At 39.8% G+C, this 26,032-nt stretch overlaps 2 protein-coding genes across 2 annotated transcripts; one reads left to right on the forward strand and one right to left on the reverse strand.

Annotated features, from left to right (window-relative positions):
* Positions 1-99: 99 nt before the first annotated feature.
* Positions 100-4,974, forward strand: LOC140859442 (3-hydroxy-3-methylglutaryl-coenzyme A reductase 3-like). Its single transcript, XM_073261227.1, has 4 exons — positions 100-1,234; positions 2,365-2,546; positions 3,484-3,830; positions 4,329-4,974. The coding sequence occupies exons 1-4, from the start codon at positions 291-293 to the stop codon at positions 4,566-4,568; spliced, it is 1,713 nt and encodes a 570-aa protein (XP_073117328.1). The 5' UTR covers positions 100-290; the 3' UTR covers positions 4,569-4,974.
* Positions 4,975-19,762: 14,788 nt separating this feature from the next.
* LOC105048868 (uncharacterized) lies at positions 19,763-21,957 on the reverse strand. The gene is made up of 2 exons (XM_073261423.1): positions 21,101-21,957; positions 19,763-20,190 (listed from the first exon to the last, which is right to left on the reverse strand). The coding sequence occupies exons 1-2, from the start codon at positions 21,914-21,916 to the stop codon at positions 19,975-19,977; spliced, it is 1,032 nt and encodes a 343-aa protein (XP_073117524.1). The 5' UTR covers positions 21,917-21,957; the 3' UTR covers positions 19,763-19,974.
* Between the last annotated feature and the right edge of the window lie 4,075 nt (positions 21,958-26,032).

Here is a 26,032-nt window from a genome sequence, read left to right on the forward strand (position 1 = left end):
ATAAATTGAGAGTCGGAGTCTCGTATTATAAAGCCAGCGCCACTTCTCTCGTCACTGGAACCGCCGTCAAAGTTTTTCTATTTTTCCTCAATCATATTTTCCTCCCTCGCCTTTCTGCCAACCCGTGACAGCGATACGGAAACATAATTTACAGGCACCGGCGGTTACCCTAATCATCCACCCCAGCCCTTAAAAGCCCGACGACTCGAAGTCGGGGGCCTTCTGCGTTCAACGCGGTGCGGTTCTTCCCTTCTCCGCCACTCGTCTCGTTCTGGTTTTACTCCGTCTCCATGGACGTCCGCCGGAGATTCCCCAACAGCGCCGCCACCACCCGCCCGGCGGAGACCGTCCCCTCATCCGTTTCCGGCGGTGGCGCCGCCTCCCGAGTCCAGGCGTCGGACGCCCTCCCGCTCCCCATCCGGCACACGAATCTTCTCTTCTCGGCACTCTTCGCCGCCTCCCTCGTCTTCCTGATGCGGCGGTGGCGCGAGAAGATCCGCTCCTCGACGCCGCTCCACGTCGTCGGTCTGGCCGAGATCTTCGCCATCGTCGGCCTCGTCGGCTCCCTCATCTACCTCCTCTCTTTCTTCGGCATCGCTTTCGTCCAGTCCATCGTCTCCTCCCACGACGAGGAGGACGACTTCCTTCTATCCCCCGCCCCTCCCACCGCCGCAGCTTCCGCCCCAACCCCCGCCACTTGCCCCCTCCTTTGCGACGCCATAACCGCCCCGGAGAAAATGCCAGCCGTCACTGAGGAAGACGAAGAGATCATCTCCTCCGTGGTCGCCGGCAAGATCCCCTCCTACATTCTCGAATCTAAGCTCGGAGATTGCCGCCGCGCAGCCGCGATCCGACGGGAGGCGCTGAGGAGGATGACCGGAAGAGCCCTGGAAGGGCTCCCGCTTGATGGATTCGACTACGGGTCGATTCTAGGGCAGTGCTGCGAGCTCCCCGTAGGGTACGTCCAGTTGCCGGTGGGGATCGCCGGGCCGCTGCTGCTTGACGGAAGGCAGTACTACGTGCCCATGGCGACCACCGAGGGGTGCCTCGTGGCGAGCACCAACAGGGGGTGCAAGGCCATTGCGGGGTCCGGCGGCGCCGCGAGCGTGGTTTTGAGGGACGGGATGACGCGGGCGCCGGTCGTGAGGCTGCCGTCCGCGAGGAGGGCCGCGGAGCTCGTGGCCTTCGTGGAAGAGCCGACCAATTTCGAGACCCTCGCCGTCGTGTTCAACAGGTAATCTCTGCTTTTGTCCATTTCTTTCTTTGATCGGCCGCCGCATTTGGAATTATTTGCGTTTCTCTCGCGTTGACTAAAAGTTGGATCTCGCTTTGAGAGGAGTTGGGTTGTTTTGCTTGTTATCGGTTCTTCTTTATTTTTAAGTGCCAAGCGTTGTATTGGGAATGCCTGTGTTGTGTTCGTCGATGGGCTTCTGTGGGATTCTTATTTTGCTTCTTTTTTGTTGCCTTTTTCACAATCAAGACTGGTTTTTTATATGCTTTTTAACAATTTCCTATTCTCTATTTGTTTGTTACAATCTTTTCTGTATGAGGGTCCGTTCTTTACAGGTAAAAGATTTGCATGAGAATCCATATTTTTTTGGTAAATATTTTTAGATAATATTTAAATAAAAAATAATTTATCTGTGTTCTTTTACAGATAAGAAATGTTCTTTTACATTACTATTTTTCTGGATAAGTTGATAAAATTTATCTATATTTTTCATGATATCTCTTATGTTTTTTAGATTTGATCAAGTTATTAAGCATTGAATGATGGAGACATTGGAAATGAGGGGTGGGCATTTTTTGGTACAATATTAAATATCTACTTTACTGGTTGATGGAAAAATGATTTAGCCACTTTTTTGGATGGATAAAATTTTTTTTCATTTTATGGATAAATGTTGCCCATGGTAAAGTAACTTGCTCATTTTAAAAAGTGTGAGAACATGGATAAGTTGATCAATGAGAAAAATTGGACCAACTTTTTTATGGTATTTACCTACAAAAGAATGACCCTAATGTTAACATGCTTGTACTTTCTGGTGATGTTTGCATCCTTTTATATAATATACTCTTGGTTTTCTGCGGTTTCCATGAAGGCTGGCTAAAGATTTTCATGTTAATGAAGCGTTTTTATCATCGTTCTTTGCGGTAAGTTTGTGCTGGAAAACGAATCTTCCCTCTCATTTCATGCCGTTTGCATGATATTTAACTTTGAAAAGATGAATCTTAAGGGGTAAGTTTTTAATGGGTTCTACAGTTTTTTTGATTTGTTTTGCTGACATGTTTCCTCTTATATGAGCTGATTCATGCATTTTAGAGGCTAAAATCTGCTTTTATTTTCTTTCTAAATATTTGCAGGTCCAGCAGATTTGCAAGGCTCCAGGGGATCCAGTGCGCGCTTGCTGGGAGGAACCTCTACATGAGATTTAGTTGCAGCACTGGAGATGCAATGGGGATGAACATGGTGTCAAAAGGGGTCCAGAATGTCTTGGATTATCTGCAGGGTGACTTCCGAGACATGGATGTGATCAGCATAACTGGTTGGATCTTTTGCCCTGACAAAGCTCTAATCACTTGTTTATTTTTTCATGGTCTAAATTTCTTTTAGTTTGCATCAGAAACAGATGAACAACTTAATAGTGAACACCAAATCGATATCTAGACTGGACAAAATCATGGGTTTTTTAGAGAATTTGCTTTAGGTGCTTTCCCTATGTTACTGCTTATGATACCTGTATTTAGAGCAAGGCCCTTGTGATTTTCACTTTCTATGATTTTAGTGATCAACAAATTACAAGAGGAATATATATCAAGAAAATCTCGTCGGATGGGTAGAATTTGGTGTTTATGCTCATGTTTACCCTTTTTTTTGTCTTCTGCTTTTATCTATCTTTATGTTAGACTGCTGAGACATGATATGTCGGATTTTTTCCTCCTATATAATTGGCACCTGTCAACAAAAATCTCTAGTTGTAGTCCTATATTTTACAACCAGTGTCTATGCCAAATCTCTTGAAGTGAGATTGCCGCATGGTAATTGTGGCATGGGGTCTAGGCATGTAGCTTATTAATGTCAGGTTGAGATTGCAACAGTATGTTGTCAGCCCGTCTTTATGTCATGGGTCTTGTATCCGACCACTAACGTTGAGATCCAGGAGATTTAGTCCATTTATTAAGGAGATGTCTGTGTCCATGTGGTTAAATTTATTTTGTCAATATCCGTTCATGTCATGGTTCTTGATATTATACTGCCAGGCACCTCAAACTTTTGGAGATATTAATCCATCAATTAGGTGATGCATCTATGTGGTTCACTTGCGGTTCTGCTCATGGAATGCCATCTAATATGGAAGTCAAAAAGGAAACAAACCAGCTAGTGTCAAATGAAGTAGCTTTTTCTACAACTGAAAATGTTGGAAGCCCATTTTTAGTTTGCCTTTTCTGTTGAATCCTAATGTTTCTTTTGGCATTGACCAGGTAATTTCTGTTCCGACAAAAAGCCGGCTGCTGTGAATTGGATTGAAGGACGTGGCAAATCGGTAGTTTGTGAGGCAACCATCAAGGAGGAGGTGGTGAAAAAAGTTCTCAAGACCACTGTGCCAGCACTGGTTGAACTCAACATGATCAAGAACCTTGCTGGATCTGCTGTGGCTGGAGCTCTTGGGGGCTTCAATGCTCATGCCAGCAACATCGTGTCTGCTGTCTTCATAGCCACTGGCCAAGATCCTGCACAGAATGTGGAGAGTTCTCACTGCATCACCATGATGGAAGCTGTGAACGATGGCAAGGATCTTCATGTCTCCGTGACCATGCCATCCATTGAGGTAATTCTGTTGTTCTGTCCTTCCCATCATATGTTGATCCATCTTTCTGTTGCAATTATCTCCTCTCCTTGCAAGTTTATTTGAATTCCACCATTACTGGCAATGCTTTAGTTTACTGAAAGTTCACTTTCTTCTGTCACTTATTAGGTCTGTAATAAATTCTCATAGGATTTTGGTACCTTACAAGTTTTTGGTTTCTATGGTGTTTATTGACAACACCACCTGAACTTGGGATGCACAACCATCATGTCATGTGGCAATTTGATTTGTCATCCTTCCTTACTGTTAGGAGCCTTCCTTTTTTAAAACCTTGTTTGGTTTATTTCCTTATATGTCATGTTTTTGAGCTTTATAGGTTCTTCTGTGTCTTCATTTTGGAGTTTGGTGGGGAGGAGAGTTTGTTATTCATTTAACAGCATTTATTCATCACTTCTGTATGCAACATGATGTGTATTGCCACTTAGATGTAAAGTTTGATACTGTCGTGTTTTCATGCAGGTTGGTACAGTTGGGGGTGGCACGCAGCTGGCCTCTCAGGCAGCCTGTTTGGACCTACTTGGTGTCAAGGGTGCAAGCTTGGAATCACCTGGATCAAATGCTAGGCTTCTGGCCTCCATTGTGGCAGGTGCTGTTCTAGCTGGAGAGCTCTCTCTCATGTCAGCTCTTGCTGCTGGTCAGCTTGTGAACAGCCACATGAAGTACAACAGATCCAGCAAAGATGTATCCAAGGCTGCCTAAATGGATAAAAGTTCAAAAAAATTGAAATAAAAGTATCTTAAGAATGGGACTACGAGTGGGGAGTTGCAGAGCAGTAAAGGTTAGTCTGCCTCATAGGTAGTTTCGAGGTAAATCGAAGCAGATAAAGCTGTTTTTTTTTTCCCTCTTATTTTATTTGGGTTTTCTACTTTGTCGGCTGTTAGCTAGCAGTTCTTAGGATCACACCTTGCCACCCTTTCAGCAGCGGAGATACTCATTTTCTATAATGCCTTCTCTTGCGAACCATGTGATGCAATCAACTTTTCCTCCATGGTTTTGGTACCATGGCTGGAAGTCATCTTTTGTTGTAATTCCTGGGTATACTACCTTTGCAATAACCAGTAGTGGAGCTCCTCTTTAAAAGTATTTTATATACTTGTATTTTGCATATTGGAGGTTGTCTTCCTTGCCGCATGTTTTTGCTTTGGGATCTGTTGCTGTGGATCTGGTCGGGTGGATGAGTTTACCCTGCAAAATAAATGAAATGCAACAAATGTGGTGTTAGATCCTGAATGAAAAGAAGGCAAGATTCTGATGAGTAGCCAAACAAAAAGCACAGGGACCATGGTGTTACTTTAGCAAGGTGGTTAGTTATGTGCAGCATGAACACAAGGCCAACTTTTGCTTTTCTTTGTTCAAATTCATAAAGCTGAGTAGGCCTTTCTTGTCTCAACGATCCATAAACTGTACCTTACAGGTGGCATGACTAACATTTGAGGATTTTCTTTCTTTCTGTTTTTTTTTTTTTTTTTTGAATTTAATCTAGGATGTCTATGACCGGCAAGCTGACGTCTTTGGAATAAGTCAATAACATATCTAACATTGTGTCAGATTGAGGATATTCTTACGGTGGAAATACTAATGTCGGCTAACCGGCTAGCTTGAAGAGTTAAAAATATGACCCTTCATCCACAAGGAATCTAATATTACCCTTAAGTGAAGCATAATTAAGGCCTGGGAGTCAAAAATCTGGTTGATTTCAAAAAAGTTCTTCTTGCTGAATGGTGTTGGTGACTTGACTTTAACCTTTTGATTTCTCGGTCTCACTACAAAATCAAAATCTTTTTCATCGAAAAATCCAGGATATGCCAATTAATCTGGAAAGGAACCACCAAAGCAATGAATCCCTTCTGATCGGGCATCTTCTACACCATAGTGAATGGAGAAACAATTAGATTTTGGCCTGACAAGTGGCTAATAGAGGCAACCATGGCTTCCTTGTCCCCTAACGTCTACTCTGCATGCAATTGTAAGGATGAGAAGGTCACCCATCTTTAATCCTAGGACTCCAGACCATGGAACCTTTCACTGTCTCTCCCTCTCAACCAATCTCAAGTGTATGAGTTAATTGAGCTATTAAACTTACTACAATCAGTTGTGGCAAATAACAATTCTGATGTCCCAAATTCATGTTGGACTACGTTAAAAATGTTCTCAGTCAAATCCATTTATAAATTCATCAACTGCATAGGACTAGCATGTCTCCCTAAAAAGATAAAGTTTTTTCTTTGGCTGTCACACTGGGGAAGTTCTTGCAAGGAAAAAGGGATGGCTGGTTGGTAATTGTTGTCCCATCTACCCTTCTTTTTTCAGAAAACATTTTTTTGAGAACACATTGATCATATCCTATCTTGATACTTTGTAGGTTTGCCAGGAAACTTTGGAACGCAGCTAAACTTACAACCGGTGTCACCTCTCGACTTCAACCCTTCAAACTGATCTGGATCAAAACAAGAAAAAAGCGATAAAGCTGTTTTCAATCTTCTTGTATTTGGTTCGGATAATTGGAGGGTGGATAGATGTGGGTGGAAAGATGGATGGCGTCCATCAACTATTTGATTCAAAAAGTTAAAAGAAAGAATGAACGAAATAGTAGGAGTTGTTCATTCACCCTGGCCCACCAATTTGTATCTTCTCAGTTTAGGAGGATGCAAGAAAGGATGGATAAAGCATTGATAAATAGATTTTTGCATAAATAAAATTACTCCTCATTAATTTTTTTGATAAAAATATAATATTTTTTTTTATTTTTTTATTCATATTATTTATATATATTTTTATATATACTATTAATCATATATTATTAAATTTTATTATTAATTATTTTAATTTTAGTACATAATTTTGATAATAATAATTAAATAATTAGAATTTTTTCTATTCCTCTATTTTTATTTTCTATTTTTTGGTTAACTATTTGTATAATATTATTTAATTATTTAAATTTAATTATAAATTAATTAATTAATATATAATTGATATATATAATTAATTCAATAATAATTAGTTTATAAAATTATTTTGTTAAATATAAATTAAATATTTATATAATTTTGATATAATTATAGATTATAATGATTATAAGTTTATATATTATTTATTTCTTTGGTATCAATAAGTGTTATAAATTAATAATAGTAATATTTTTATTAAAAGATAATCTAATAAAAATATCATCCATTCTTTCTTTCATTCCTTCCAAACCAAACATAGGAGGAAATTATTTCCATCCATCCATCTTTCTTTCACCAAATATATGAAATGATAGATGGAACATCTACAGAGCTGGATGGAAGATCTTCCATCCATCCTCTCCCTCACACATCCATCATCTTCGATCTTCCATCCATTCTTTGCCTCATACATCCATCATCTTCGATCTATTCTCATCTATCCATCATCCTTCATCCATTCTTTCTTCAATCCATCTTTCATACCAAATAGAGGATAAGTGTTCTAATTTTTTAGTATATCTGGAAACAAATAGATAGACAGACAGACAGACAGATATATAGATTAGACAGGTAAATAGATATATAGATAGATGGATAGTGAAAGAGAGAGAGAGGGGGAGATTTAATATTTGGTGAAGTACTGTCAATAGATTAATCGAGATTCCCTTTCCAAATGTCTCCTAATGTGATGTTTAAATATTGAGAGCTAAAACCTATATAAGAGAATCTCTCTCCGTAAGCAAGTTCCTATCTGTTTGTGGTTTGGCCGGGTTAATTAAATGTTATGCTTCCCCGTACATGCAAAAGAATTTGCGAATTCATCAATTAGGAAACTAAGAAAGAATGCACAAAAGCATTAATGGAACTATCAGAGAAGATAAAAGATAGTAACGATGCATTCACTTGTAGCAATACCAAAGAAAATATCATGTACATGAAAGCTCGCCAGCCTCAGCTAACCCAGGCAAAAAATAGTGCTGCAATACCTTTTAAAGCATTTTAGCCACCATCCTCTTTCAACAATAGGAATTCTTGCTTACTAGATTGGCATACACCGGATGGAGCGGTCGCTTGCTGATTGTTTTGTCAACTTATGTAAACACCAAGAGGTTGTCACAAATGATCTATATGCAAGAAATTGTGATGATCATGTTATTTTTGAGGTGATCATATCAAAATACCTATCAAATCTTTGGATTGATTGCTTTTGTAAAACTGGACTCTCACTTCTTCCTTAGCCTGAGATTCCCTCGGGAAGTTCTTATAGTAGTCTTCAAGAATACTTTTTCAGAATTTGCTTTGAAACTAGGATGTTTGCCAGCTGATTCAACAAACAAAGTCTCAGAACTGGGAACTTTGGAACTCTCAAGACAAATAGGGACCTCCAGAATTCTCATTGCAGATCAAACTCCCACTTCAACCAATCCGATCTCCCTCTGACTGAGGAAAGTACACAATCCAACAAAGTTGACATTCTACATCTTTAATGTAGCTTCTTGAATTTAATTCAAGATTAAATTCACTCAGCAATCTGCAAGAGGGAGAAGGAAAAAAATTCCCTTGAAGATATTGTAAAGAACTGTAAAGCAGGGACTAAAGACATGTATTATACTAATAGTTTAACATTTATAATGAGCATATGCTAGCTTTATTTTCCGATGAATGCACAAGTTCAACTGTTTCATTTGTGGTTGCATGCATCAATGAGGTGATCCAGGTCCAACAAACTGTGTGAACTCCCAAAACCAGAGGAAAAAGATTTAGAAGTCAATTTTAAAAACTTGCCATTTTTAAAGCAGGTTTTCCTATTGTATATGTGGATTACACAATATTTACTGCCCTAGAGTTCTGGTTATAAGGAAATCCAGCAGAGGGATCCATGTTATGTTTTTTCTTCTTTTTCTACAAGTAATAGTTCAAGATTTTCTCTCAAGAAAAAAATTCAGCAACTTTTGGCCGCCTTCCAATTGTTCAACTGTTGATATTCGGAAACATCGTTTCTTGGGATTCAATACCGAGACTGTTTTGGTTTTAGAATTACTTAAATCTGATTCTTACAATTTATGTTCTAAATACGAGGTGAACTTATTGATTGAACAGCTTAATGGTTTGCTTGGTTTTGATGCAACGATTTATTCATGTATTTGATTTATTGTTGTGGACCACCATCTCGGCTTTGGTCAATCGTATCCTCGATCACAGCCGAAGGCCATCATAGTTTGGACCTCGATAAAATATGGGAATGAGAGGCCGATGTCAGCCAGATTGAGAATATTTGATGTGGAGATTAATCGGCATGCTTATGGGAATGTCTTGCAGACAATACTTTGGATCTTGACATTGACAAAGGTGCTAGGTCCTCGGCCCTAACAAGATATTTGGGTTCGTACCTTAGCCACAGATGAGGTACTATTAGGTCGGCTAGAGCCGATCTCAAGAAGATGCATATAAAGCAGCAACCCCAATTGAGGAAGCTCACCAACTTCATGACTCTGGAAAAGCTCACATAAGGGAGGATATCACCGCATTCAAATCACGCCCCGAGTAAAAATAATTATCGCCAGTTTGATCCACGTGTAATAACCAAAAATTGATTAGTCTCTTAGGAGTGTACGACTCCACCACCCCCCTTAAATAAGCTTTTGAAAATTATTCTCTCCTTCTTTTTGTTTTCCACTTCTTGATTTAAACATCGAAAAGTTTTCACTGAAAAATACCTCGACCAGAACTTTTTACATATCCTTGGTGTCAGCCTCCACTCAACCTCATCGCCTTGGTCGCTAGGATACCCTCCAACCTCGAACGTGAGATTTTGGCAGCAACACTTATATTCCTGCTTTTTATATCGGTATGTCTTCACAAATCCAAACGTTATCTATGCTTAATCAGTTTGTTGCCTTGAACTATTGACGTTATTATAATTGTCCTTGGTTGTGAACATGGGAGACCTTAGTGTATCACAGATGCCTACTAAATAAATTCCGGACATGGTGGTTGTGCAAAAAGACAAAAATCTTCTTGACACTTTCATAGTAGCATACAAATTTTCAGCTACTTCGTAGGTGAGTTAGGGTGCAATAGAGGCATCTCTGATGCCTAAACTGTTCGGTGCTTAATATGCTTGCTTCGGACTCGCAGTAATGATGAAAGGGCCTCTCAACTGTGACAGGCTAAGGCCTTAAATGAACTTTGCTTGCTATGTTCATCTGCTACATTATCATGCACGTCAGATGGTGCCACATATTTAAGAAGAAACAGGCCCAGTTAACAAGTCGTGAGCATCTTGATGATATCAGTCATTTTTCTTTTTCTTTTCTTTTTTTTTTTTCAAGAGCTCGAAGGTTATTCATCATCTGATGACTGGTGTGGGAGGCAAAAAACAGATCATCCACCTCTTTTGTGTTATTTGCTAAATAATCTGCTTCTTAGTTCACTTCTCAATATCCATGCTGGAATGAACAATGCTGAAAAAACCTGAGATAATTTCCTTTATGTAACGTAATGGTTATACTGTACATGGTACAGTACAGAATATATACATATTTGTTATATATTGCTCCAAATTACTCTTTCTTTGTATATTTCCCGTGACAGTTTGGAATTCTAATTCGGGTGAATCTCTATTTTGAGAAGATTTTCTTTCTTTAAAAGGAGGCCACGGACATCCTTCTTTAGGGGGCGGGTTCGAGCGTGCGGAGGATTTCTAGGGTTTCTTGTGCGGCCTGTTTCCTGGCCTTCTCCCGCTGTGCTCTTGTGCGGGTTTGCTCTCTGGCTGTTCTCCTGCTTGTGCTCTTGTGCGGGTTTGCTCTCTGACCGTTCTCCCGCTTGTGCTCTTGTGCTAGTTGCTTCCTGGCTTTCTCCGTTGGTGTTCTGTTGGTGGTCTACCTGTCTTCTTCCTTCTCGGTTTCACGGATGCCCTGTGCTGCTTCGGTTGGTAAGGAGGTATTTATCTTGATTTTTTACCGAGGTTGAGAAAGGTATCTTCACTCAGGTATTATTTTATCTTGATCTATTGCCGAGGCTGAGATTGGTAGATTCGATTGGATCTTGGTTGCCTTCTATTCGATACTCTGTTGTCTTCTTGTTGGTTTCGGATAAAGATATTTTATACTCATATTGTACTAATTTTCAGGACGAATTTATAGTGGATTGCTCCTCCTCCCCATGGATGTAGGCCTCTTGTGCCGAACCACGTAAATCTTGATTTCTTTGTCTTTGTTTATTTATGCCTGCAATGTGTTTGGTGAATTATCTCAAAGAGATTAGGTATTAGATTACAAGCCTAGATCGATCCAATCCGGTGCACGTGGCTCAACAATTGGTATCAGAGCACTTGGATGGCTGGTGACAAGAAACAAAGTTTCTCAATGGCTAATGATCCGGCGTCTGTCTCTCACTCCACCACCATCAGGCATGAAGTGGCCGTCTTTGATGGCACGGGAGATTTTTTACTATGGAAGGTAAGGATGAAATATTTGTTGGTTAAAGAAGGTGTTGCAAAAGCCCTTAAGGGTATGGATTCAATCCCGGGGATAATGAAGCTGTTAAAGAAGAAATTAACGAGAGAGCCCTAGGAACCTTGTTTTCAGGTTTAAGTGATAAAGTCCTACGCAATGTTGTGGAACTAGATACAGCCAAAAGTGTATGAAAAAACTAGACAGTTTATATATGGCAAAATCCCTGACTAATAGATTGTATTTGAGGAAAAAATTACACACATTTCGTATGACAGAAGGAACTTCACTTAAGGATCACTTGGATGAGTATAATAAGCTCCTACTTGATCTAGTAAATGTTGGTGTCGATGTAGATGAAGAAGATAAGGCTTTGATTCTAATTTACTCTTTGCCCAAGTCTTTGAGCATATTACCACTACCATGCTTTATGGAAGAGAAACAATAAGTCTTGAAGAAGTAGAAGCTACTTTGTTATCCAATGAACTTAGATTAAAAGTACAGCTTCAGCATCAGGCTCAGACTCCAGCTCAAGGTCTTACTGTTAGAGGTAGAGATGAACAGAAAAAAGGTGGACAAGGTATAAGTAAGTCCAAAAATAGATCAAAGTCTAGGACCAAAAGATCAGGTATTTATCACTATTGCAAAAAGCCAGGCCACTGGAAATCTGAATGTAGACTTCTACAATCTAAAAGGAAAAAGGAACAAAAAGATAAAGGAACAATCTCTGATACAGCATCAATTACAGTTTCCTTAGGAATCATAGCAGTAAATCAGATGATGCAGTATTCACAGCTGCCTGTAGTGTTAGTCATGCTGACACTTGGATCGTGGACTCTGGAGCATCCTTCCACATGACACCTCACAAGGAATGGTTCTCTTCCTTTAGATCTTGTGAAGGTGGTACTGTTCTTCTTGGAGATGATGGCATATGTAATATAGAAGGTATTAGAACAATTCAAATTAAATCAAATTCAAATACCATGGTGATATTGGATGATGTCAGATATGTTCCTAAATTAAAAAAGAACCTTCTCTCAATACATGCCTTTGATAGAGCAGGATATGAGGGCAGATGGGGTAGAGGATCTATAACTATCAATAAAGGGGTATTAACTTTATTGAGAGGTAAATTAAGTGACACCCTTTACTACCTAGATGGCAGTACAGTAGTTGGCCAGGCATCAGCAGTACAATCTTCTCTTGAGCAGTTGACACATTTATGGCACCAGAGACTAGGACACATTTCAGACAGAGGTCTACAGAAGCTGAGCAGATGTGGTCTGCTGAGTGGTCAGAAGATTGATGCACTTAGATTCTGTGAGCACTGCATATTTGGAAAATAACACAGAGTCAGCTTCACTACAGGCGTGCATAGGACAACTGATATATTAGACTATATTCATTCTGACCTATGGAGACCTGCCCCAATTATATCCAAAGATGGATCAAGATATATACTTACTTTCATTGATGATTACTCCCGAAAAGTCTGGATATACACCATTAAAAATAAGAGTGATGTATTTGAAACATTCAAATGGTGGAAGTCTATGGTCGAGAGGCAAACTGAAAGGAAGGTGAAAACTTTTCAGACTGATAATGGTTTACAATTTTATTCTACAGAATTTGATGACTTTTGCAAGTCAGAAGGCATTATTAGACATAGAACAACAGTGGGTACATCTCAACAGAATGGTGTGGCAGAACGCATGAACCGGACACTACTAGAGAGAGTCAGATCTATGCTATCTAGTTCAGGATCAAGTAGAGATTTTTGGACAGAGGCCGCTCACACAGCCTGCTATATTATAAACCGATCTCCAGCATCAGCATTAAGCATGAAGACTCCGGAAGAGATGTGGACAGGAAGATCTGCAGACTATTCAATACTCAGAATCTTTGGGTGTCCAGCTTATGCATATGTAAGAGATGGAAAGTTAAACCCCTGGGCTAAAAAGTGCATATTTATTGGATATGCATATGGGGTAAAGGGCTATAGATTATGATGCATAGAATCTGGATCTCAAGGATTTCTAGTCAGCAGGAATGTGACATTTCATGAGACAGCCACTGCTTCAAGGCAACTACAGCCTAATTCTTCTCAAAGTGATCAGGATCGGGGCCAGCAGGATAGGACTATTGTAGATATTGATCAGACTGTTAAATCACAACAGCAGCAGTCAAGTGAAGATACTTACTATGAACAACAACAACAGACAGATGCACAGATTCAGACTCAGGAGGAGGTGACATTACAAAATCAGGATCAGATTGATAGTATTGCCACTCGAAGACCTAGGCATCAGATCAGAGTACCTCAAAGGTATGGTTTTGAGGATTCTGCTTGTGCTGAGTTAGTCTATTATGTTCTGAGTGTTGCAGACACCATTGATGATGAGCCGACCATATATCAGGAGGCTATTAGTAGTTCACGAGCTGATAAATAGACCATGGCTATGGTTGAAGAACTTCAGTCTCTAGAAAAGAATCAGACTTGGGAGTTAGTTAAATTACCAAAAGATGAGAAGGTAATTGGCTGCAAATGGATCTTCAAAAGGAAAGAAGAAGCCACTCCTCAAGATTTTAGATATAAGGCCAGGTTGGTAGCAAAGGGATACAGTCAACGGGAGGGTATTGATTATAAGAAGGTATTTTCTCCTGTAGTCAAACACTCTTCTATCCGTGTGTTACTTGCTTTTGTTGTTTCTCAAAATTTGGAGCTGGAACAACTAGATGTTAGGACAGCTTTTCTTCACGGTGATTTAGAGGAACAGATCTATATGCAACAACCACCTGGATTTGAGGTTCCAAATAAAGAAGATCATGTATGCTTACTCAAGAGATCATTGTATGGTCTCAAGCAGTCTCCAAGACAATGGTACCACAAATTTGACAGATTTATGATCGACCATGGATACAGTAGATCTCCATATGACAGTTGTGTGTATCACCAGCAGCTTTCAGATTGGTCCTTTTGTTATTTGTTATTATATATGGATGATATGTTAATTGCAACCAAGGATATGTTAATCATCCAGAAACTGAAAGTCGAGCTCAGTACTGCATTTGATATGAAGGACCTTGGACCGGCAAAGAAGATACTTGGGATGGAGATTATTCGTGACAGGCAGTCAGGTAGATTTTTTCTTACTCAGCATAGTTATATTGAAAAAGTCTTGGACAGATTTGGTATGTCTATAGTTAAGCCTGTCACTACCCCCTTTACCAGTCATTTTAGACTTTCTGCTAGAGACTCTCCTCAGACTGAGGATGAGGAGAGATATATGTCTAGAGTGCCATATGCGAGCACAGTTGGCAGCATCATGTACGCGATGGTCTGCACTCGACCTGATATTTCATAGGCAGTAAGCGTTGTAAGCAGATACATGGATAAGCTTGGAAAGGCTCACTGGTCAGCTGTGAAATGGATACTTAGATATCTAAAAGGCACTTCTAAGTTGGGATTGATATTTACTGCACAGAGTAATTGCATAGTTACAGGATTTTGTGATTCAGATTATGCTTGTGACTTGGACAGGAGAAGATCTTTGACCGGATGTGTTTACTCTTTCTGAATGTGCAGTCAGTTGGAAGGTTACTTTGCAATCTACAGTTGCTTTATCTACCACTGAAGCAGAATATATGGCATTGACAGAGGCAGCAAAGGAAGCTGTTTGGCTAAAAGGGTTGGTACAGGATTTGGATCTCGAACAGGATTGTTTAGACATTCATTGTGACAGTCAAAGTGCTCTGCACCTTGCCAGAGACCAGATGTATCACGAACGAATAAAACATGTAGATGTCAGGTATCACTTCATCAGAGATCTGGTAGAGAAAGGTGATGTCAGACTTCAAAAAATATACACCGTCCATAATCCAGCTGACATGTTCACTAAACCAATCCCTGCAATTAAGTTCAGAATTTTCTGAACTTGATTGGTATAAGCATTTGGTAATGCCCTGCGGGGCTTGTGGTGAGGAGGAGGTTATAAAGAGTTTTTTTTAAAATCCACATCTGATATAAAAGGTACAATATTTGTCGCAAGGAGGAGGATTGTTATATATTGCTCTAAATTACTCTTTCTTTGTATATCTCCCGTGACAGTTGGAAATTCTAATTCGGGTGAATCTCTATTTTTGAGAAGATTTTCTTTCTTTAAAAGGCAGCCGCAGGCATCCTTCTTTGAAGTGCAGGTTCGAGCGTGCGGAGGAATTTTCTAAGGATTTTCTTGTGCGGGCCTGTTTCCTGGCCGTTCTCCCGCTTGTGCTCTTGTGCGGGTTTGCTCTCTGGCCGTTCTCCCGCTTGTGCTCTTGTGTGGGTTTGCTCTCTGGCCGTTCTCCCACTTGTGCTCTTGTGCTGGTTGCTTCCTGGCTTTCTTCCGTTGGTGTTCTGTTGGTGGTCTACCTGTTTTCTTCCTTCTCGATTTCACGGATGTCCTGTGCTGCTTCGATTGGTAAGGAGGCATTCATCTTGAATTTTTGCCGAGGGTTGAGAAAGGTATCTTCACTTCAGGTATTATTTTATCTTGATCTATTGCCGAGGCTGAGATTGGTAGATCCGATTGGATCTTGGTTGCCTTCTATTCGATACTCTATTGCCTTCTTGTTGGTTTCGGATAAAGATATTTTATACCTCATATTGTACCTAATTTTCGGGATGGATTTATAGTGGATTGCTCCTCCTCCCCGTGGATGTAGGCCTCTTGTGCCGAACTATGTAAATCTTGGTTTCTTTGTCTTTGTTTATTTATGTCTGCAATGTGTTTGGTGAATTGTCTCAAAGAGATTAGGTATTAGATCACAAGCCTAGATCGATCCAATCCGGTGCGCGTGGCTTCAACAGTAATCAAGTACAAATATTAAACTACATCATGTATGTTCACAAAAATGATAACATAAAAGCAACTATTTTCAAGAAAGTATATGCAAATATTCTCTTGACATTATTTCAATATTTTTTGAATGAAGTGTAACTATTCATTTTATAATATCAATTTTCTATAAAAATACATGATATTCAACTTCAAATTTTCTAGAGATGAATAGTGCTTAGAATCAAGATCATAATATAGTGAAGTCTACGATAAGAGACTACAAACACACATGGACAAACCTAATTAAAACAATACAATATTCGCTTAAGCTTCCTTCTAAAACCTATGTCTAAGGCATAATCCTTATACCTATTCCTTCATTTTTAACCATAAGGCGCAAAAGTCTTACATGATTGCTAGACCCTCTTTAGGCTTGACAATCTAAGGTCGAATCAGGTTCAGAATGGCAACCCTAAATATGTAGCTGAAAGCTCTACTACAAGGTTATAGGGTCCTACTCTTGGCATACAACCCTCAGAGTAACATGCACAAAATCCTAATCCTAATATTAATTAGGTAGCTTCACCTATAAAATACAAGAAATAACTAATCTACAGTGAGTTAAGTGACTACCTCGAGCACAATTCCAAGAGGTTAGGCCCTCGAACCTGATGTTCATCTTTGGGGACAAAAAGCCCTAATCTATGGCTTGAGAGAGGATGCTCTAGAGAGAGGGTTATTGCAACAAGGGAGATAGACTGCAGCGAAAGAGAAAACGAGGGCACGAGATGAGAGAGGGTAATAAAGAGAAAAAGCTAGATAGAAAGATATGGCAAAAAAGAAAAAAGAAGTGAGGAAAGGAGATGGCGTGAGAGAGAGAGGGAGAGTTGTGTGTAGGTTCAAGAGTTCAGTCAAGGATTTAATATTTTATCATCATCATCATTATTCTTATTGTTCTTATTACTTATTTTTACGAAACTTGAGTATTACATGAATTGTTGGGCCTAATGCATCTAAGGAGGACGACAAATAGCGCAAATTGAATAACTTTAGTTAGTTAGAGAGGTACAAGTTCCATCATGAAATCTTCTCCCACCACCCACCAACCTCCCATTCCCCATCAACCCTCCTCCTACCCAAACAATCGAACACAACCAGAGAAAAGCATCCAACCATTCAACGAGATAGTACCTTTCATCTCTGGCCGCATGCAGACCGTTGCCAATGCCGTCCCACTAGGGAGACCACCTCCTAGGAGAGAAAGAGTGAAGGTACCCCCACTGCCACCACCCAGCCAAATATATTCACATCTCCACCGACACCGACCCACTGCCTATAGTCAACCAAAACACTCGAATTCAAAAAACAACTCCAACCATTTCCTTAAACCTCTTGCTCCCTCTTCTATTGGTGAGCGGGCCATGGCATGCCCATAACCTCTAAGATTGACTCGTCAACACATCGTATCCCTCGCAACTGATGGAGCTACTATGCGGGCGAGTTTGAGGTGACAAGTAATAGGTGGAGAAGAATGTACGGGAGAATCAACTAGCTCATCATAATTCCTACACTAATGCTCTGAAAAGAACCTGTCAGCATAGCAACCCTCCTTCCATTCCACTCCCTCCATCACGCAGCTGTCAGGCTTGTCAATCCCATATACCTTGTTCGATCGGTGCCCATTCCACAGCTCAAGACAGCACTCCATGCAACTAACACTCATCACTTGCATCATGCTTTCCGCCTTAAGCCTCCGAACAAGCCATTCAAAACCAGCGCTTGTTTTTGATGTGGGGATTTAGACCGCCTTATAGCACAATGCCAAAACTCTATACGATGCCTCAGATGTCGCTGTGTCGACCATAGAGCTAGAACCTATAGACTATCTATAAAAGGTGCTCCACACCCAGCAGCTTAACCTCGGCAAAGCAATGGGGGAAAATGGAAGAATACCCTCTCATCCCCAACAGATGGCAATCTTCCAAAGCCTTCCTGCCTTATATGTGTGAGATGGAGAACAGTCACCCAGCTACGTACTTAAAGAAAGCAGCACATATGGTAACTTTTGGCCGTTATGTTAAGGTCGATGACATCTCTTTAATCTTAGAATGCGAAGCAAAAAGATCTGGATCCTGAATAGCAAGACAACTTGCACCGAGAGAATTTCTTGCCTCCTGTCTTGATAGACAAATGGTGTACATGGGCTAGCGCTCTAATGGCAGAGGGACACATTTGAAGTGACAGATTCTCACTATTGGTCAACTATTGGAACCCTCACAGAAACAGTACTGCTCCTCACCAGTTGAAGTATAAGGTTTATGCAATCTTGTACAACCTCCCGTACTATTGTTGGACGGTGGCTGTATCATCTCTGGGTTGGGCACACCACACACAGCCAACCAAACAAACCTAAGGTGGGAAGATCTATCAGGGTTCAATATTGTCTTATGTTGCAAAGCCCTTGAAGATCCTAGATATGCTGTAGGTAATCACCGGGACTATCAGTCATTCTTAGGTGATAAATGTTGAATGAAATATTTTATTTTATAATATCTATTATTTTTTAAATATTATATTATCATAAAAAAAATTTATACTAAATTCAATAAGAAAGCATAGATTTTACTTACTGAACTAGTACAGTTCATATCTTTTTATTTTTTTTTAATTTTATAAAAAAATAAAATTAAAAACAATGGAAGATCCAGACTTGAGATCTGTGTAGTAAGTTTGAGAATTTTGTAACTGAAACTTAATTTATTTGATGATCATAGATTTATAGTTAACTATTTATAAATTTTGAGACATATATTTGATATTTAATTTTGGATTTAGATATTCTAAACTAATTTTAATTTAATTAAAAATTTAAATTATTTTTTTTATTATTTTTATTTATGATGTATCTATTATTATATTTAAGAAAATGAATATTGGCTTTGTGTTATTTTAGACTGTACTTCTTGATAACATGACTATGTTATATCTCAAATTTGGAACGTGACAACCCTATATCTTTTCAGGATTAATATTTGTAAGCATTTATGCAATTTGGTATTGTTCCTATAGGTGTAGTTTGGAGCCACTAGGAAATGAAAACATGCACTTGTCTTCAGCCAGATTTAATTAAGATTCACTGGCTAAAGCAGACACACAAACAAATACACACACACACACCCCCACCTGTCCACACAAGTGCAAACGTTTTGTTGTTTTGTACAAAATAATATTTTTGACAATTCACATGTTTGAGACTTTAATGCAAAATCTCCAAAAAGGTTCAAAGGTTATCATAAAAGAAACTGCAATTTGCTAGTATGGTCATGTAGTTCAATGGTTTTCTTACCTTAACCAGAGTGCCATAAGGTCCTACAGAGTTTCCTGGATTTAGACTAAGAAGGAGTCAGACTTTGATCATTATTGAGCAATCCTTGTCATTTCAACACATGCCATCCAACAGCTTGAAATCATTCACCATAGCTGCAATAACTTAAGGTTGACCCAGGTTTAAGTAGACTGCTGCCCAGGACGACAACAACCAGCTCACTGGGTGTCCAGAACCTAATCCTGTTTCTGAAAATAATGATGGTGGCTAGAAATGCAATTTGTTCCCAAATAGAACTCAACTACCAATGTATTTTAATCTGCTTCTGAAGCAAACCAAACATATATTTGATAAAAAGCAGACATAACTTATCTGGATTATTAATAATATAAAGCTAGTGGTGATACAGTCATTATTCACCCAGAAGGCTTCTAATTTATAAAAACAAGCCAAGACAAGAAATTCTCTTAATGTGCTACACTACCAATATCCAGCAAGCTCCATTTTGATAGCAAAGCTTCTTTGGGTTTAAACATGAAGGCATCATTGCTGTTGACTTCATCCAAGTCCTACTAGAGATTTCAAGAAGCAAAGCTTATCATTGACCTCCATAGGATCAAAGGGGTCCTTCAAGGAGACAGGCGGCTCTATTCCAGTGAAGAGATAGAGAGCTCGGAGTTCCTCCACACAGGATGAACGCAGAGCAGCTTTATATCCTACTACTGCCCGCAGTGCAGAAATCTGTTCCCATATCTCTTCTTCATTGTATATTCCCTACATAATATGGATATGAGTTTGGATCAATCCATAAATGAGTGAAAATATCTAATATAAAAAAATAAAAGATGCAAACCTTCATTATGTTTTGTATGGTAGCATTTTTTTCAAAAATACTGGAATAGCAGGAACCAACACAACACTAGGAAACACAGAAGAGTAGCTAAGCACTAGAAAACACTCTTCCATGTGCTATTTCCAAGCAGATCTCCTAAGCTTTCTTCCAAAGAAACCAGTAATTCCAATCTAAGATGAATTAACACTAGAAACTGTTAATGTGGCTTGAATTTTGGATATCTTTTATGGGCTCGAACTATGACCCAATCTGAAAAGCCCGCGTTGCGACCTGAATGAAATATTTTGGAAGGTCTGTGGTGGTAGCGGAGGGCATGGGCCCACTGACCTCATTGAGAGATGCGGGGGGCAACATCCCCCACGGTACGGATCAGTATAAATATTGTATTTTCTGCCAATCTCGACAGTTTTGTGAGAGATTTGGGAAATCAAAGTGCGGCTAGGATTTGGAGAGTTCTTGAGTGATTGTATCTCTCTTTTCATCATAGTGAAATTTTTCTCTCGTGTCTTGCCCATGGACGTAGGCTTTTCAACCGAACCACGTAAATCTTGTGTTTGTTTTTCCTTTTCTTCTCTATTTTGTGTGATTGTACGAATCTGTGTGTATCCTATATTTGTGCTTGCTATAACAGGAACCAACCAATAATAACTTGTCGCAAGTGTCCATGGGCCCATTGGGCGATGAAGAGTCACCCCATGTATATACTTGATGATGCCTAAGCAACAATGGCATGATCAAAGCTCTTGCATCAATTTGTCTAAAAGATATGCAATATCAACTTTACGTTGTGATCTTGCATTAGAACGTATTGCCCTCAGGGTGGCAACTTACCTTAACAAAATCATCTGAAGGCTGATCCACTGCTGCTCCAGCCTTTGCTTCGGAGCCATGCTCCGCCGAGCTCTCGCTCTTCGCCTCGTCCGTCGTCTCCACTGCCAACCTCTCCTCCACCGCAGACGCATACTCTGAGCTCAACCTCGAAGACTCAATCTCAACCAGAAACGAGCAAGCACTCATCGCCTGCTCCACTCTCTCGATAACTCTACCCCCTTCTCCCTCCCACCTCGTCAACTCCTCATCTCCTACCTCCACTTCTTTTTCTTCCTCATGCTCGATAACTCTCCTCCCTTCTTCCTCCCTCTTCCCCTCCTCCACATTTCTCTGCTCTTCCTTCACCTCCTCCTTTTCCACCACTTCCATTCCTTCTTTTTCTATCTGTACTTCTTTTTCTTCCTTTTCTCCCCCCACTTCCTTTTCTTCCTCTTCTAATACTTCCTTTTTTTCTCTTTCTTCTGCTAATACGTCTTCTTCTTCATCTTGGGATCGAGGGGAAGGGGGAGGGAGGAGGGTTTGCATAAGCTTATCAGTGCAGGCGACGCCGGCGAAGAAGATACCGAAGGGGACGGAGAAGGCGAGGCCGAGGGCGGAGAAGAGGAAGAGAGGAGGAACAACCACGGGGGCGGAGGTGAGGGCGGCTCCGGCGATCGCCGCCTTCTTGCCGAGGCCTAGCATCGCGGACCCCACCCCACTCCATCTTCCTTTTCCTCCTCCTCCTCCTCCTCCTTCGGCCTCCTCTTCCTCGTTTTGCACTTCGTCCTCGTCGTCTTCGGCGTGGTTTGGGGAACTTGGGACCAAGTCCGGCTCCATCTTATCTTGCGCGGATCTCCTCGCAAGTGCATGAGAAAAAGCTCTAAAAGGCGGAGGAGCCGCCGAGAAAGGGGTGAAGGCCACGGGTGTCGCATTGAAAGAGACGTTGTTTACGTGGACTTTCTTAAACGTGACAGGTTGCACCGTCTCTTGAGTATGTGGCACGTGCAACGCAACTAATTAGCTCGTTCAGGATAAAGTTTGTAATGGCCTTAGCTATATTGGATTTTTTTAATAATATTTTTTAATAAAATATTTTAAAAATATGGTAGTTTGAAAATTATTTCTCAATCTATCGTTCCATATGTCCGTATAAAATTATAAGTTTAATCCATAATTTCACAACCAACATGATTAATGATGTAACATCAATAAAATTATTATTTGAAGTCACGATTTCAGAACATGATTTTTTTAAACCATAGCTTGTCGTGGCTTCAAACTTGATTTTTTTTTGGTTCAATACTATGATGCGCAGTATTGGATTTTTTTTTTTTTTTTTTTGTGCTTATTAAGGGCGTGCATGGGCCGGGGGGTTTTTTTTCGCACTTCACCGGTATTTTTTTTTTTTGTTAGAAATGAGGAGCAATGCTGACATTTATACCAGAGAATTACAGAGTAGCCACCCATTCAAAAGACAAACCAACAGAAAAAGAACATAACAGAGCAATAGGATCAGGAACATACAGAAACGAAAATAGAGAAAAAATAAAGCATATAGCAGAAGGAAGAAAGAAATCACCAGATCCAAAAATTGGTTTCAGAATGTATCAGAGCTTGAAAATCAGAAATTAAACACACTAGGCAACTCCCAAAAAAAAAGTATAATTAATTATCTTTAAAGGGCTGCAGCATGGAAGAGGCAGGAGCAAAGCGATCAGTAACACCCTGAACCCCTCTTAGATATGAAATTTCAGTAAAATCATCCTGCAACATGGCATAAAAGGTAAGATTTGAATGAAGGCTATCAGACATAGAATAGTCATCATGTAGCCTTATGCCTCTGAGTGCAAATTTTGAAATAAAATCAGCTACACTATTTGCTTCCCTCGGTATATAAGTAGCATAGAAGGCAAAGCATAAAGCCTTTCAATCAAAGATATCATTCAGTATAGGGTATTTTGGCCTAGCATCAGACACCAAGGTGAGCAAAGAAATGACCTTTAAAGAATCGCCTTCTAACAAAATTTGAGTAGCATGCAAATACAGAAAGGCAATCTTCATTTCTAACCATGCAGCAACTAACTCACCGTAAAGCACAGATGAGAATGATAAAATTTTGGCACCCAAGGAACAAACAGAACCATTGGCATCTCGAATAATAAAAGCAGAAGACACAGTGCCATCAGCAACAGCAGTATCAAAATTCACCTTTAGAAATCCAAAGGAAGGGGGTATCCAATGATAAAGGTGTGTATAATTGCTGCCAGAAGAAGGCAGCTCAAGGCTACTCTAGTGCCTCAATTGATCCATATGATTAAGTTGAATAGTTGCTGAAGTTGAGGGAATAAGATAAGAAAAAATATTACGAACAACCCAGATTGGGGAGCAGTCAGTTTGAGCAAAAAGCCTTGCATTTCGGGTATTCCAAATGAGCCAAGGGAGAGTAGCCAAAAGAGCTTTAGCATCCTTGGAACCATTGGTTTCAATCGTATCAACAAGATGTATGATAGAAGAGGGCTGAATGTCAAGATTGAAAGACAAATTTAATTGCTGCCAACATCTAATAGCAAATGAACAATGGAGCAATGCATGATTAATATCTTCCATAGTATTGCAGCACATGTCACAATATATCTGAAAATCATCCAGAATTCCTCTAGACACCAAAATAGCTTTACTAGGCAAACTTTTCCAAAGCACCTTCCACTAGAAATGTTTAATTCTTAATAGCACATGAAGATGCCAAACCTATTTGAAAGAACAAGAAGCATTGGTCTGTCAAATAGGACCAACAAACTGATAGAAGTCTTTAATGGAGATGAACAAAGAATCAATAGGGCCCCAAGATAGCTGATCAAGCCCCCCATTGCAAGCTATAGGCAACTTATAAAGATGGCTCATCATCTCAGGAGAAAAGAGATCTCTGATTTTGTGCTCATCCCAAAACTGACCATCAACAAGAAGATCAGATACAGAATTGAGAGCATATGGAGAGTTAACATTTATAAATGTAGGCCAAGCATTAAGAGGTAGGAGATGAATCCAAGGGTCATTAAAAATGTTAATAGATTGTCCATTACCAATTTGCCATCTGAAATGATACTGAATAGATATGCCGACACTACATATTTTGGCCCAAATGGGAGAAGAGTATGTAGGCTTCTTATAATTGCACCATGAGTTCCCAAGTTGGTATTTGGCTTTAGCAACCTTAGCCCATAAAGATGTAGGATTAATAAGAACTTCAGCTGCTAGCTTACAATGATAGGCTTTCCTTCTAACTTGAATAGACTGGATGCCTAACCCTTCTTAATCCTTGGAGTTACAAACATTACTCCAAGCTATAAGATGCAATCCTCTACTGTTAGGAGAATGACCCCAAAGAAATATCCAAAATTCTTTTTCCAACTTGTTCAATGCGAATTGAAAAACTGGTATAAAGAAAGAGCATAGAGTGGAATTGAAGAGAGCACAGATTGAAGAAGAGGGGCTCTGCCAGCCAAAGACAGAGCTTTCCAATGCTAAGAGAAAATTCTCTTAGTCATTTTATTATGAAGAAAATCCAGATCCTTGACTCTGAGGTGAGGAGTAGACAAAGGGAGACCCAAATAGAATCAACCAGTATCAGCTTCCCTTATCATTAGTAATCCTTTGATTTGGACCTTGATGGAATTTAAAGTTTTAGGGCTGATAGAGATATGAGATTTGGCTAAGTTGATAGCTTGATCAGAGATGAAGCAATAAGCATCCATAACAGCTTTTAAACAACCCACATCTCTAACCATAGCACGGGCTATGAATAGAGAGTCATTAGCAAACAGAATATGGGATACCATAGGACCTCCCCTTGGTGCCTTATACACCTTTAAGAGATTATTGTTCACCGTAAAGTGAAGAAAAATAGACAAAATTTCAGAACATAAAATAAATAAGGAGACAGGGGGCAACCTTGTCGAAGGCCTCGAGAAGTCGGAAACCACTGAGATGGAGAGCCATTTATGAGAATAGCAAAATTAGGAGATAAAATGTAAGCTCGAATCTAGTTAATAAAGGTGGAACAGAAACCTAACAGGGATAAAATTTTAAGAGGAAAGGGTCAATGAACATGATCAAAAGCTTTTTCCATATCAACTTTCATCATAACCAGACCTCTTGAAGGAGCCGCTTATGCATGGAGTGCATAATTTTCTGAGCCAAAAGAATATTTTCAGAAATATTACGACCAGATATAAAAGCTCTTTATTCAATGGAGATCAAAGATGGGAGCAAAGGCTTTAATCTGGATGTTAACATTTTTGCAACAATCTTGTAAATGGAGTTACAAAGACTAATAGGGCGATAATCAGTAGCAGAGAGAGGATTAGATTTATTTGGAATCAAAGTAATATAAGTTTTCTATTGGAAATAGTGTCCCAAATCCAATCGTCAGTCTATTGACGGTTGTGCTCCTTTTGTATTAGTACATGAATTATAAATATACAAAAGTTATTTTGGTATTTTTTCATCACAAATGTTTCATCTTCTAATGAACTCCTGTGTTGTGGTGAAGTCCTTAGGACTATTTAGACTCGACAAAGGAGGATTGTCGCTTGGTCCTTAAACCTGTTTGCGACCAAATGATACATTGTTACCAAGGATGACAACGTTTATCGAGCATAGGTCGTTGTGTGCCATATGGGTTGGTTGTCCTCATAACCAAGGAGTGTGGAGACACTGATATGGCATACAGGTGAGATGTAATGGTACATCTGCACTGAACGTGACCGACTCCGGAGCTATTTCTGCTGTCAAGATTTGCTCCGATGGGATATGGGTATAAATGTCCCTCCGACCTGAGACCGCCATGGTGACTTGCAAGCAACTCACTGCACTTAGGCACTGGACTACCTGAATTTCTAATTCAGTGACGGAAGGCTGCTGGGTGTAGTCAAGTACTTGACTTGTCGGTGCGTG

The sequence above is a fragment of the Elaeis guineensis genome, chromosome 7 (assembly GCF_000442705.2).
Source record: "Elaeis guineensis isolate ETL-2024a chromosome 7, EG11, whole genome shotgun sequence".
NCBI lineage: Eukaryota > Viridiplantae > Streptophyta > Magnoliopsida > Arecales > Arecaceae > Elaeis > Elaeis guineensis.